General features: G+C 43.5%; 1 protein-coding gene across 1 annotated transcript in view; it reads right to left on the reverse strand.

Annotated features, from left to right (window-relative positions):
* Elmo1 (engulfment and cell motility 1) overlaps positions 1-12,901 on the reverse strand; it is a 418,449-nt gene that overhangs the window by 149,931 nt on the left and 255,617 nt on the right. Inside the window, 1 exon segment of the mRNA XM_013036055.1 lies at positions 4,019-4,155. Within this exon segment, the coding sequence (XP_012891509.1) occupies positions 4,019-4,155 (137 nt within the window).

Raw genomic sequence — 12,901 nt, forward strand, 5'->3', positions numbered from 1 at the left:
ACACACCTCTTCCACAGACAGAATTTATCTTATGATGACTAAAAGGTCACTTTACAATGGCATGTGTCTTTTCACCTCCTGGAGTTGTTCTTACATGTATTACCCTAACACCCGATGAGATACTAGTTGCCATTTATTTGTTATTTATTAATTTATTAATGAATTTTAAGGCTCAGAGTTCTTGAGGGAGCAGAGTGAGAGTTCGAGCATGTTTCTTACAGAACCAGAAAGAGGATTCCTAAATATGTCAAGAGGACATACTCAAGACACAGCCACCCTGTTCCATCAATGCTGGTGGCCTACTAGTAGTGGGTGGTATGCGTCACACACGTCAGCTAATGGGAATCCTGTTGACACAAGTCACCTTCTATCCAACCTAAGCTAGTGAAGATGGCTTTGCCCTCCTCCCTGTGGGTCAAATGATCTGTGGTGCAAATAGGCACTGAGCTACTGAATCCCAGATGATTTTTAACAGTCAGGTGGAGAATTGTTCTAACTCCCCAGCCTATGCTTTGCTCTGCAAACCTTTATTCAAAGGTCGGAACAGTGGCCACATAAGCTTTAAATAAGATTCTCTACCTGGATTATTCAATCTACCTGCTTCTTCTGGCTTCTTCTATCCCCCTGGGAAGCCTTTCCCAAGGCTTCTGTAGTGTCCCTAGTAATGAATAACACATGCTCTCAAATATTGGTAAGAAAAGGAAAAACTATAGAATAGAAACTCAATGGCTTGAATCCTTGGATTAACCTGCAGACTCCAGCACTGAAAAGCTGGAAGAACCTTCTGAGACATCAACGTTTGAAGAGCTCTCCAGTTCGACTTCTCTTACAGAAATACAAAACCTTCCCATCTTCTGTATCTGAGACCTGGTAAAGCCGAAGGCAGGTGCTCTCCAAGCTCTCCCATGCAGACAGAACTCATACTCACAAGCAAGCACTAGTCATCTACAGACCAACATCCAAGCCGGGCAGGAGCTAGTCAGCCTTCCTTAGAGTCTGGCATGCTGTGCTGGATAAGTTAAACTTTTGAATCAAAGAGCACTGCTACTCCAGCGATGTGCCTAAGAGAACAGATAGCTGATTCCTGGGGTCTCAGGGTTAGTAAGTAATCTCACCTTTCATGCTTGGTGAAACATGATGACGCTGGAGATGGTATCCGAGAAAGTTAAAAAAGAAATGGTGTTTGTTATGGGGCTCTTTTTAAAAGATATTTCAGAGTTTGATTTTGGACAGTCTTAGGGAACAGAAAAAAATACTACATCTATCACATTTGTTCCTAAATTCAATCTCCTGTGCTAGCAAGTTAATAACAAGAAGAAATGTGAACTGACTTGAATTCCGGCACTTGTTTCTTCTTCTATTTATTCTGCATAAAGCAAAACAGGGGCTGCATAAAGCAAAACATGAGGCAGAAAAACCCAGAAAGATGATCTGTGATTCTCATAAAGAGTCCTTCTTTATATAAAAGGCCAGATGAGGCCAAACAAGACCTGAAAAAAAAGGGGGAAAGAAATATATCTGTATTTGAGAAGCTACAACAGAACTCTAGCTAGGTTATTAAAAAAAACAACAACCCAAAATAAACAAAAAGGTTCAATCTGTCCATTTTAAGGAAGCTGATATGTATACCTAAGACTCCAGCATTGAAGTTCAGCACCTGTGGCTCAGGCCTGTACTCCTAGCTACTCAGAGAACTGAGATCAGAGAATCTACATTTGAAACCAGTCAGGGTAGAGAGGACCAAGAACCAAGATATTCTGTCTTCAACTAATCAGCAAAAAAGCCAGGCTGGGGGTGTGGCTCAAGCATTAGAGCACCAACCATGAGCAAGCAAAACAAGCAAGAGAAGAGCTCAAAGTTCTGAGTTCAAGCCCCAGTAATGTCAAACAAAACAACAACAACAAAAAGAAATAATCATACAACTTTGGCCAGGGGTGGGGGGAAGGAATGGGAAGGGGAAACAAAGGAGGAGGCAACAATGCTTGATAAGAAATATACTCATTACCTTGCCCATGTAATTGTAACCCCTCTGTACAGTATTTTTACAATAAAAAAATTTTTTTTAAAAAGAAATAAGCTAAAAGCATAGACATGGTTCTGCTTTCTGAACTAAAGGAATAAATTCACTGCTGTCTGAAGTAACTACAACAGCAAGAGCAAAGCAACACATGTGATAAAATACATAGAAATGATAATACTTTTCCAGTTCATAAAGTAAGCCGGGGGAAAAAAACCCACACATGTGACCGTTCTTTGGTATCTAATTTGACGGAAGAAACCAACAGTCCACAATGGTCATGAGCAACCTTCTCCCAGGGGAACATGTGTCCCTACACAGAAAGCTCAGGACTGGGTCACATTCACACAGCAAGACAGAGTCTTGCTGGTCCAGGGCAAAGTGGCCTTAGTCACTTTCAAAGATGAATGATTTATCTCTCTCTCTCTCTCTCTCTGGCTTGATTGTACGTACAAAAGCTGCCTCTTGCCTGGGCCTGATTTGTGCCTGAATTGCAAAGGCTCTCATCATCAAGTGAAGTAGGAAGAGACGGCTGGGGTTGTATCACAAACGAATCAATGTGCCCGTTTTCTTCACTGACCCTGAATTATGCCTATCTTGGCACAGCTGCTCAGATACCCAGCAGCCCTGGGCTGCTTCTCTGGCAGTATCTTCCATGAGGGGCATCATTTGGGCCTCTTTCTGTGACCTTTACAGAGTAGGTTTGATCCTTAGTACCAGGAGAGTGTGCCAGAGTGATGGAGCTAGTCACATCGAGTCCCACCCCACATTCAGGAGCAAATTAAAAGTGCCAGAAGAAAGCCAGGTGCCAGTAATCCAGGGCTATATTCCTAGCTACTTAGGAGGCTGATAAGCTCATAGTTTGAAGCTAGCCTGAGCAGGAAAGCCTGTGAGATGCTTTTCTCCAGTGAATTACCAAAAAGAGCTTCAAGTAGAACTGTGGCTCAAAGTGGTAGAGCACTAGCCTTGAACAAACAAGCTCAGGGTCGGCACCCAGGCACTGAGTTCAAGCCCCAGGACCCATGCTTAAAAAATAAAAAAGAGTATTAAGAGCTAAGCAAGGTACTGGTGGTCCATGCCTATGATCCTAGCTACTCAGAAGGCTGAATTATGAAGGATAAGGGTTCAAAGCTAGGCAGGTGCAGAAAAGTCCATGGAACTCTATCTTCAAGAAAAGAGCAAAAAGCCAGACTTGTATGGTTCAAGTGGTAGAGCACGGCAGCTGGATGAGCAAGTTGAATGAGTGTGAGGCCCTGAGTACCATCACTTGGGAAAAAGATATTAAAGGCTAACCTATGTCTGCCCAAGGTTACAACCAGTTAACATTAACCATGGAATTACTGTTATTTAATCAAAAGGTAGATAGTTCCTGTGCAAAAGCATGGGCTGAGCTTCTCGTTTCTTTCAGTTGCTCACCACCTCTCTCTCCACACACAGTGTGAGAAATGTGCCAGTCACACTCTTGAGAGAAATTTTATAAGGTAGAAAACCAAAGAATATTTCAGTGCAAGGACTTAACTGTTATTTAAACCACGAACTGCTTCAGATAAACTTACTCGATTCCCTGAAAACAGATCTTGTGTTTTAATAAAATTTCTTTTTGAGGAAAGATCTACAGATTTCCATACCTGCACAAGCTACAGAGAAACCAACAGATGGAGCAGAGCAGTCTCCTGGGTCACGGGGATCCATGCTGTCTCTTGTACAAATGGGAGACAGTCCCTCCCCAACTGAGCTTGCGCCACCAACTCAGATCCCCGCATGCCATGACGGAAAAGGTTCACCCTCACCATGGTTCCTCTATGCAGTGCTGCTGGTGGCTACGGCAGACATCCCCTAGCGAATGCTGCCACTTGGAAACAATGGAAAAGCCATCTTCCTCTTTCTCTCACCGCCAGCCCCCTTCTCCATGAGCTGAGTGCCCCTGGGGGTGCCAGAGCCCCGGAGAATGCAGTCCCCCAGAGAATTCAGGCTCCTGCCTCTTCCTCAGGCCCACCTTACCTTGTTGAAATCTTCGGAAGTTGCCCGCATCTCCTTCCAGGTTTTGTTCAGGAGTTGGATACAGATGCAGAAAAATTCCTCAAAGGATCTGTCATGGGTGAAGAACATCGGGTGGAAGTCATTGCAGGTCTCGCTAGCTGGAGGAATAAGATGGGAAAGAAAAGAAGCCCCTTGAAAACTATGGAATGAGCCAACATGCCCTGAACAGGTCCTGCACACAGTCAACATTTGCTAAAGAAACCATAAACAGACATTTCTATTGTTTGGTGCCAGTCCTGGGGTAGGCTGGTGTTCTGCCATTTAGCCACAGCTCCACTTCTGGCTTTTTGGTGGTTGATTAGAGATAGGTGTCTCACACTTTCCTGCTCAGGCTGGCTTTGAACCATGATCCTCAGATCTCAGCCTCCTGAGTAGCTAGGATTACAGGCATGACCTCCTAGTAAAAACAGGTATTTTTTGAGATGGCATCCAAAGGATGCTCCCATATACTTTAGCAGCTGTAGGTCAAATAGTCAGGCCTTCCCTGGCATGTATCTTGACTCTAGAATATTGGTTCTGAACCCCTACCAGCCTTTGGGGTCCCCTAGGTCTTTGTCCCCATGTGCTGGTGTTGGGGTGAGCTCTGTACCTGCCCTCCTGACCTTAAAGGTTCTTCACTCACATCCTTATACACAGATCCTCTGTCACCTCTAATTTTTTCACTTTTTCAAAGAATAACTTGGCAGAAGCCACACTTTCCTGAATACATGATTCATTCCAACTTTGGACATAGTATCCATGATTATGTCCCCAGGGGCCTCTCTCTTCTCTGACAGCAGTAAGTGGGGAACACTGAGATCATTAACCACTTGTTTTACATTCCTAGGCCCAGATGACTGGAGGTCAAAGCAACCTGAATGGCTCTGAAGGCCTCAAACAAACCTACAAACTCAGCTCATGGTATCTCAGAGCCTACCCATCCTGTGTTTCCCAGGGTTGGATCAACTCCAGATACCACTCTCCTCTAATGGACCATCTCTGCAGCCCCTCCCTGTATCCCAGCTGTCTGGACTTTAATCACCTTTTTGTATCTGTATTTCAGGTAATCTTTTTAATATACAAACACCCATATGGAAGAACTTTTATTTTAATGGGATCTCTATATTTCAAGATCCAGGATGGTGGGATTTCAGACCCTGGAAGTCCAGGAGGAGGGAACAATAGGAAGGGAGCTTAGGAAGGAAGCTTGGAGTAGAGCCCCACTGCTTGTCATGTGGATGAAAGTCCACTCTTCTCTCTGAGTGGAGTGGACTTTCCAGTGACTAAACATTGGCCAAACCAAAAGGAATTATGCCCTCTTGTCTTACAAGGCCATCATTAACTTATGCCAAGCTCTTCCATCTTTAACCTTTCTGAATATCAACATCAGTAACAAGTGGGTGTGAGTCACACTTTCAGAAAAGCACAGCCAGATCTAAAGATCAGAAAATGCTGTGTTCTCCCACAAAAAGTAAGGGCACGGACTGGCTGCAAAATATGTGTGTGCAGAGGGTCTCAGGGTACAAGTCCAGCCCAAGGCCAATGGGGAGCAACTCACCTTTGTCTTTCTGAGACTGATTTTCTTAGCTCACAAAAAAAAAAAAAGATGGGGGGAGGAGGAGGAGAAGGAGGAGGAGGAAGAAGAGGAAGAGGAGGAAGAGGAGGAGGAGGAAGAAGAAGAGGAGGAAGAAAAGGAGGAGGAGGAGGAAGCCAGGCACTGGTAGCTTAGGCCTGTAATCGTAGCTACTCAGGAGCTTGAGATCTGTGGACTGAGGTATGAACCCAGTCTGGACAAGAAAGTCCGTGAAACTCTTATCTCCAATTAACTACCATAAAAGCTGGAAGTAGAAGTGTGACTCAAGTGGTTGTGTGCTAGCCTTGAGCAGAAAAGCTCTGGGACAGTGCTCAGGCCCTTAGTTCAAGCCCCAGGACAACACAATAAGTACATAAATAGATAAATAAATAAGTGAAACAAAATCTCCTCTACCATGCCCCTAGGCTTCAGAGATGATCTCATAACATGCTTCATGGGAAAGGATAGTTAACCTAGACATGGGCCAAGGTGGAAGTGATGAGACAGAAAGCCTTGTCCCAGTGCAGTGTTTCTAGAAAGATGGGCTGTGATGAAACTTTTCCCTGAGATGCTACTGGCATGCAATGAGATGCTACTGGCAGAGAGAGCAGTAAAGGTAAAGCTCTGACCCCAGCCATAAGGCTATTTATATTGAGAGAGCTGGGAACTCCCTCAAGGGTGGATAGTGCTGGCAGCCAACAGGACATCAGATGTCAGTCTCACTTGGAGCCAAGGAAACTGACAAGTCTACAGAAGCATGGCCTTGAGGTCTAATGTGGTCTTATGGGTACTTGATGCTCCAGGTTTTACTGGAGCTGAGACAGCTCCACAAAAGTGAGACCCAGTGTGGCCTCATTCTCACTGGCATAGGAAGAGGAAAGGAGGCCCGCAGATGAAAGGCAGTGTTTGGTGGTGGGTGCTCAGCATCATGGCTTCCTTGTATAAATAAGGAAGGTCAAGCCTGCAGAAATGACACTTTTCATCATGAGCTTAATTTAGGTGGCCCCAAGTGGGCACTGGAAGCCCCCAGTGTAGCTGAGCCAGCAAGCAGCAGGCTTTCATTGCTATCAGAAGCAGAGGTCATTTCCTGATGACTCCTGCTTTGAAAATTTAATTCTTCCACTTACTCACCAAGGTTAGCCTTACTCTGCCTTCAACAGAGACCCGGATCGTGACCTGCAGTCCCATGGGCCCATGGCAGGTGCACAGACAGCCTTAAAGGTTGAGAACATCTGGCCGCGTGATAGCATGAGAACATCTGGCCACATGATCATAGCCCCCTTGCCACTCATCCCACCACCACTGGCGGCCTGCCAGGACTGCTGTGGCTTAAGTGAGTTATGCCACTTATTACACCAAGTACACCAGGAGGTGTTAATTGTTGCTCTCCTTTTCTGTGGCTTCCTCTCCTCTCTTCTCCTCTTCTGTTCCCCCTCTCCCCAGCTCTCTTCTCTGCCTCCCTCACATTTTCCCACCACTCTCTAGGAAGAAGTAGGAAGGAGAAGGCAGGGAGTACAATGGTCACAGTTGAATATACTTGCATTCAAATAGCAAATAGGATGCTCTATAGCAGGCCCTCCGATAATTAAATTGACCTGTTTCATCACTTGCAAAAATACATAAACATATAAAGTTAATAAGCATCAGTTCAATTGTCTATATATGATACATGATAAAAGAACTAGGCATATAGTATGGGCTTAATAAAAGGTGTCTATTACTTCTTATTTTTATTGACAATAGCAGCATACTAATCTTTTCTCCCATAGCCTGACAATTCTAAGAGAGATCTAGAAAAGAGCCTTGGGGATCCAGTTGATCAATCATTTTCACTAACTATATCAAAACCTAGGAAAAGATTTCAGATCCCAAAGCTTCAATGGCACCTGGAAGGTAACAGTGCCGGGAACACGTCTAAGAGCTTTCCCAATCTGAAATCTTTGAATCAATAACAACCAAGGGAAGATTTTTATCCGCATTTTACAACTGACAAAACCAAAAAGGGAAGTGTGGGAGCCAGGAGTCCAAGCCAGAGTCCAATCCAGCGAGTCTGGCATGCCATTACCCTATGCTCCTTGTTTTGTTTTGCATTGTCTTCTCTTTTGTGAGAGGTTCTAAATATGTGCCCTGGTTGACCTTGAATTCACAATGCAGCCCAAGCTACCTCAAACTGTCTTGTCTTTCTGCCTCAGCCTTCCAGTGCTGGGATTACAAGGCTGTACTGTCTTACATGCTTTAAGGTTCTTCCTTTGCAGCAAGGAATGGTAAACCAGGAATTAAGAACAATTTGATCACAGGAAAGGATGAAAAGACTTCTGTGGATGTGAGATGCATGATTTCTTCTTTGAAGGATGTTCCCATATTAGAGGAGAAGATAAAGTATGCAGTACTAATGCTTTTCCTCTCACACTTTTTTAGGACTGAAGGTTCCCCACCACAAAGGGCCCTAGGTCATCTGACCCTTGGGAAGGAAAGAGCTGTCAAAAGGGCAACTGGTTTACCTACAAGTTGATAGAAAACTAAGAGCCCAGCAACTAGTTTTTGAGGTCCAGCTCTAGGCAATACACCTACAAGGTGGGTCATCTGAAAACTGAGTTCAACCCCAGAGGATGACTATATTCATCACTTATGCAGTGGACCCATCCCAATTGTGTGTCTAGGAATGTTAAGCTTGTACTTCATTGTACTGATGAGCTAAGTCTCAAGAATAACATCCTTTATTCAGAGTCTTAAAAAACAAGCAAATAAAAACAAAGAGGATGAGATTTTTATTTTGCTGCCTTTTAAGGAAGACAATAATGCTTGTTGAGAAAAAAAAGAATGGAATTAACAGGCAATGATTTTATAAATGAAATTTCGAGATACTTTCAATGAGATAAAAATAGAAAGGTGCTAAAAAAAAACCAAATTGTTTTTAAGCACAGGATTTTAAATTGTCTTTAAGCACACTATTTTTAACACAATGAGATGCTGCTTTTTATGTGAAAAGAAGCAACTCACTGGTCTGAAATACAAAGATATTTTCAGGGTTGAGGGTGGGATGGATTCTATTCATTTGCTATCTAATTCTTTTATAAGCCGGCTATGTTTGAAAGCAACCATAACCTACACACTTAGGCTTTTAAAATAAAAAGAAGGCAAGAGCCTTTTGTGACTCGTTGCCTGTGGACTTGGTCCATCAGCCATTGCTGTGACAGAATGCCTGAGGATGGGTTCTTTGTGAAGAAAAAGGAGTTTATTTAGCTCCCAATTTGAGTTTGAGGAACAAAGCAGTAGCATCTGCAGGCTCTAGAGAAGGCTTCTAGACTCCATCCCATAGGGCAGATGGAATCATCGTGGGGTTGAATGAGATCCACAGATCACCTAGCTTGAAGGAAGCCAGAGAAAGAGCAACCATTCTCATGACAGAACTCACCTCAAGACACCAACAATACTTCCTCCCCAGGGCACACCTCCACTGACCTAACTAGGTTCCACATACTGCTCCTTTGGTGGGGAGGGGTGTGGTACCAGGGCTTGAACTCAGGGTTACATGCTTGCTAAGGAAGAATTCATCACTTGTGCCACACTCCAGCCCCTTTATTGCTTTAGTTAATTTTCTGATCGGGTCTTGTGTTTCGCCTGCTGTTGGCCTTGGACCATGATGTTCCTATGTGTACCTCCCATGTAGCTGGGTAGCTGGGATTATAGTCATGAGCTACACCACTTTTCAATACTGTTACAATGGGGATCAAGCCAGCATGAACCTTGGGGAGTATGGTACAGCCACAGCAGGACACTGAATGCATTAGTTCTTTTCCATGGGCTAATAATGTGAGTTTTGAATCAACCGAGGAGTCTCAGGAAAGATAAGATGTGCAAAACAGCAAATAAATACTAAGGAACAAGAAGGAAGAATGAGCTCTAGAGCTGCCCTATGACTTTGACAAGGTCATCTCAACATCTGGGTCCAGGTTTCATACCTGTAAATAACATGCACTGGTTGAGTTGTAAGATTCCTGCCAAATGTATTAGCCTTGAGTGTGAAAGCTCAGGGATAGAGTCCAGGCCCTACACACACACACACACACACACACACACACTTTAAAAAAGATTGGAGACTGTGCCTGTAGTAGACTTTAGATCCTGAGATTTCCTTTACTGTTAGGATAGCTAAACACTTCATTTCGGGTGTTAAGGAGTCACCATGACATTTGCTAGCAAATGTTTGATGAGCTGGTATTTACTCTTCATAGAAAATTGTTAGTTGTTTTTGCATCCTTTAACCTCTTTGCCCCACTGAACGCAGACTATTACAGAGGAAGATTACTTGACTGAAAACAGAATGACAGATGACACAGGCAGGCACATGAGGAATGATCTTTTTTTTCCTGGGGACTTTCTAAGAGGCATATAACTTTTGATATGCTGAAAAGCTTTCTGCAAGATCCTCATTATGTTAAAAGAGACTTCGTGTAACTTCCAGAGACTAGGGGAACACGGAGATGGAAGTCTCGATGCAATCTAGAATACTGTTACTCTGGCATTACAAATTGGTTTGTTAACAATGGTCTTGGGAAACTGGTGCCCTTTGAAGGGGAGATAAATAAGGCCAAGAAAGGACATTTTAACTGCAAAATTGCTGAACAGGGGGTTAAATCACCTATCCACACTCCAAAGGATTTACCCAATGGAAAATGCCAGAGCAGGGATGAAGTCCCCTGCACAGCAACTCAAAAATAGAACTATTTGAGGATAGAGGGTGGGTCTGGGTTAGATATTCATGAAATCTCAGATTCAAGTGTGTATTTATACCTCTGCAGAAGAATCATCTTCCTGTCCCTTAGAAAACCTTGACTTTTCTATTTTTAGCCCTGGTATTTCTCAAAGGCTTGACTCTGGAGGGTGAAACAGTGTGGGAAGGTGATAAAAGTTCAGAACCCTTTGTAGGTAGGAGAGTGAGGTGAGAATGAGGTGAGAAGAGGGATGAACCTGGTGCTCCCTCGCAGCCCAACAGTCCCGAGGCCAGCCAACACAGACGATGTAGCCACCTCTGAGATTTCAGGCTGGGATCCGAGGCATTAAACCTTCTCAGCCCCTGGAGTCTGACTTAATACAACTTGGATGGTCTTTTCTACCAAGTCTAAAAATAGTGTGAAGTCCACACTGGAAAAACACAGCAGCTCGTCCAATGCTTTGTTCACCTTCCCTAAGGGCTTTTCTTTTTTGGACATGGGGAAGGGAGTATTTGCTAATGTTAGGGTGAAAAAAATCACTCCCAAAGCACCCGGAGTCTGCCAATTCAGCAAAGTGACTGTGTCCTATCCCAGGAGCCCAATGTATTAGCAAAACACCAGAGGCTCTGCAGCCAGGTTGGCCTGCATACAAATCTTGGTACTTCTACCCCAACAGCAATGTGACTTCTGAGACTATGACCACCTTATAATTACCCTAGACCTCAATTTCCTCATTAAAAACACCAGTACCTTCAAACAAGACATCCCCCAGAATGGCTTAAGCTAATCATTGGTAGTAAGGCTCCAGGCCAATAAAGTCATTACACAATAAAAATATAATTTGTCCACGGTAATGAGAGATAATGCTGTTTCTATTTGTTTTTGTAGTACTGAGGTTTGAACTCAGGGACTCACATTTGCTACATGAGAGCTTTACCAACTAAACCATGCCCCCCAGCACTTTTTGCTTTGATTTGGTGTTAGATTTGGAGTGGAATTGTTTGCCTTAATCCTTCTATCTCTGCCCCCCAAGTAAGTGAGATTACAGGTCTGCACCACCATACCCAGCCTTATGCTTGGCATCTTTTTAATGGAATTAGATTTGGGTCATTGGAAAATGTCAGTTAATGTGGAATCTAATTAGTTGATATTTTAGTGCACCAAGGTTGATTGGTAAACCAGGTAAAATGTTAGCACAAAGCAGTTACGAGTACAGAAGGACTGGGGATAGAATTTTGCCCCTGAAACTCAAGTGTGATCACCCGAAAGGCCCTTTCATGTGTCTGGGCCTCTCCTGCTACGATGAGAATAAATATAACTTCTATCTAGAAGAACTGAGTGGAAATAGACATAGGAAGAGGATTCCCATAAAACACAGCACAATGCAAGGCATGCACTAAGCATTCAATAAATGTTAGTCATAAAAATGTTGAGCAGAATATAAATAAGATGTATACAGTATTTTTGTTTTCTCTCCAAAATGTCCCTTTTGGGTTAAGGTTTAACTTGCAGTGAAAGTTTATTTACTTAGGTTATGAACGTTCCCAGGAAGTGCAAGAGATGTCACTTCCTGAAAGTTGGAAGGCTCTGCCAGGTTCAACTCATGAGATGTTTAACCAAAAGACAACATAGTTTGAACTTCCAGTAAATAAGGGTTTCTGATAGAGGAGCCTCCTGGCATTGGATTATAATTAAAACATAATCTTGCTGATATCTATTTACTCTGATCCTACGTGCCTTCACTGAAATAGCCAAGAGCTGAAGAGCCAGAACCTTGGTCCTTGATACCTCCTCTGGTGGAAGAAAATAATAGTCCTTGCTCGAGCCTCTGACAGGTATAACTCATGGCTCTTTCTTGGCCCAAATAGAAAAAAAATAAGCAGGAAAATAAAAGAACTTCTTGGAAACAAGGATCAAATTGGTGATGTCTGTTAGCAATGCACAACTGAGTGTGGGTCACATCTTTCTCCCTTAGTGTTACTGGGGTTTGAAATCATGGCTTTGCCTTTGCTGGACAGGAGTTGTACCACTTGGACCACACCTTGACTCCTTTGGGTTCTGGTTATTTTTGAAGTAAGGTCTTGGCTTTTTCCCATAAGCTGACATGGCCTGTGATTCTACTAGTTATGCTTCCCAACGCCGGTAAATTAACTACCATCATAGCCCACTTTTTCTAATGAGATGGGTTCTCATGAGCTTTTTCTCCTGGGCTGACCTCTGTGACATTCCTCATCTTAGCCTCCTGAATATCTATGATAACAGGCATATGTCGCCAGCTCACAGCCTGACACACACACTTATGGTGCTAATATATGCTATCTAGCTTCAGGAGACCATAGTGTTGAATACAGTACATGAGAGCAACCTGTGGGTCAAGCTGATGGGCCTACACATGGACAAGTCATATTTGAATTAATACCCTCCCCCCAGTATTATGGCTGCTACAACGTGACTGAACTTCAGCCAGTCGGCCAATCCATCCAAGGTCTGCACAAAACACAAGAAGGGAGAATTCTGCTCTCTTTTCCTTCCATAAAACTTCTTGAAGTGGGAGAGGCCACTCCTTCATTCTCTTGA

Source organism: Dipodomys ordii, unplaced genomic scaffold, assembly GCF_000151885.1.
Source record: "Dipodomys ordii isolate 6190 unplaced genomic scaffold, Dord_2.0 Scaffold245, whole genome shotgun sequence".
Lineage (NCBI taxonomy): Eukaryota > Metazoa > Chordata > Mammalia > Rodentia > Heteromyidae > Dipodomys > Dipodomys ordii.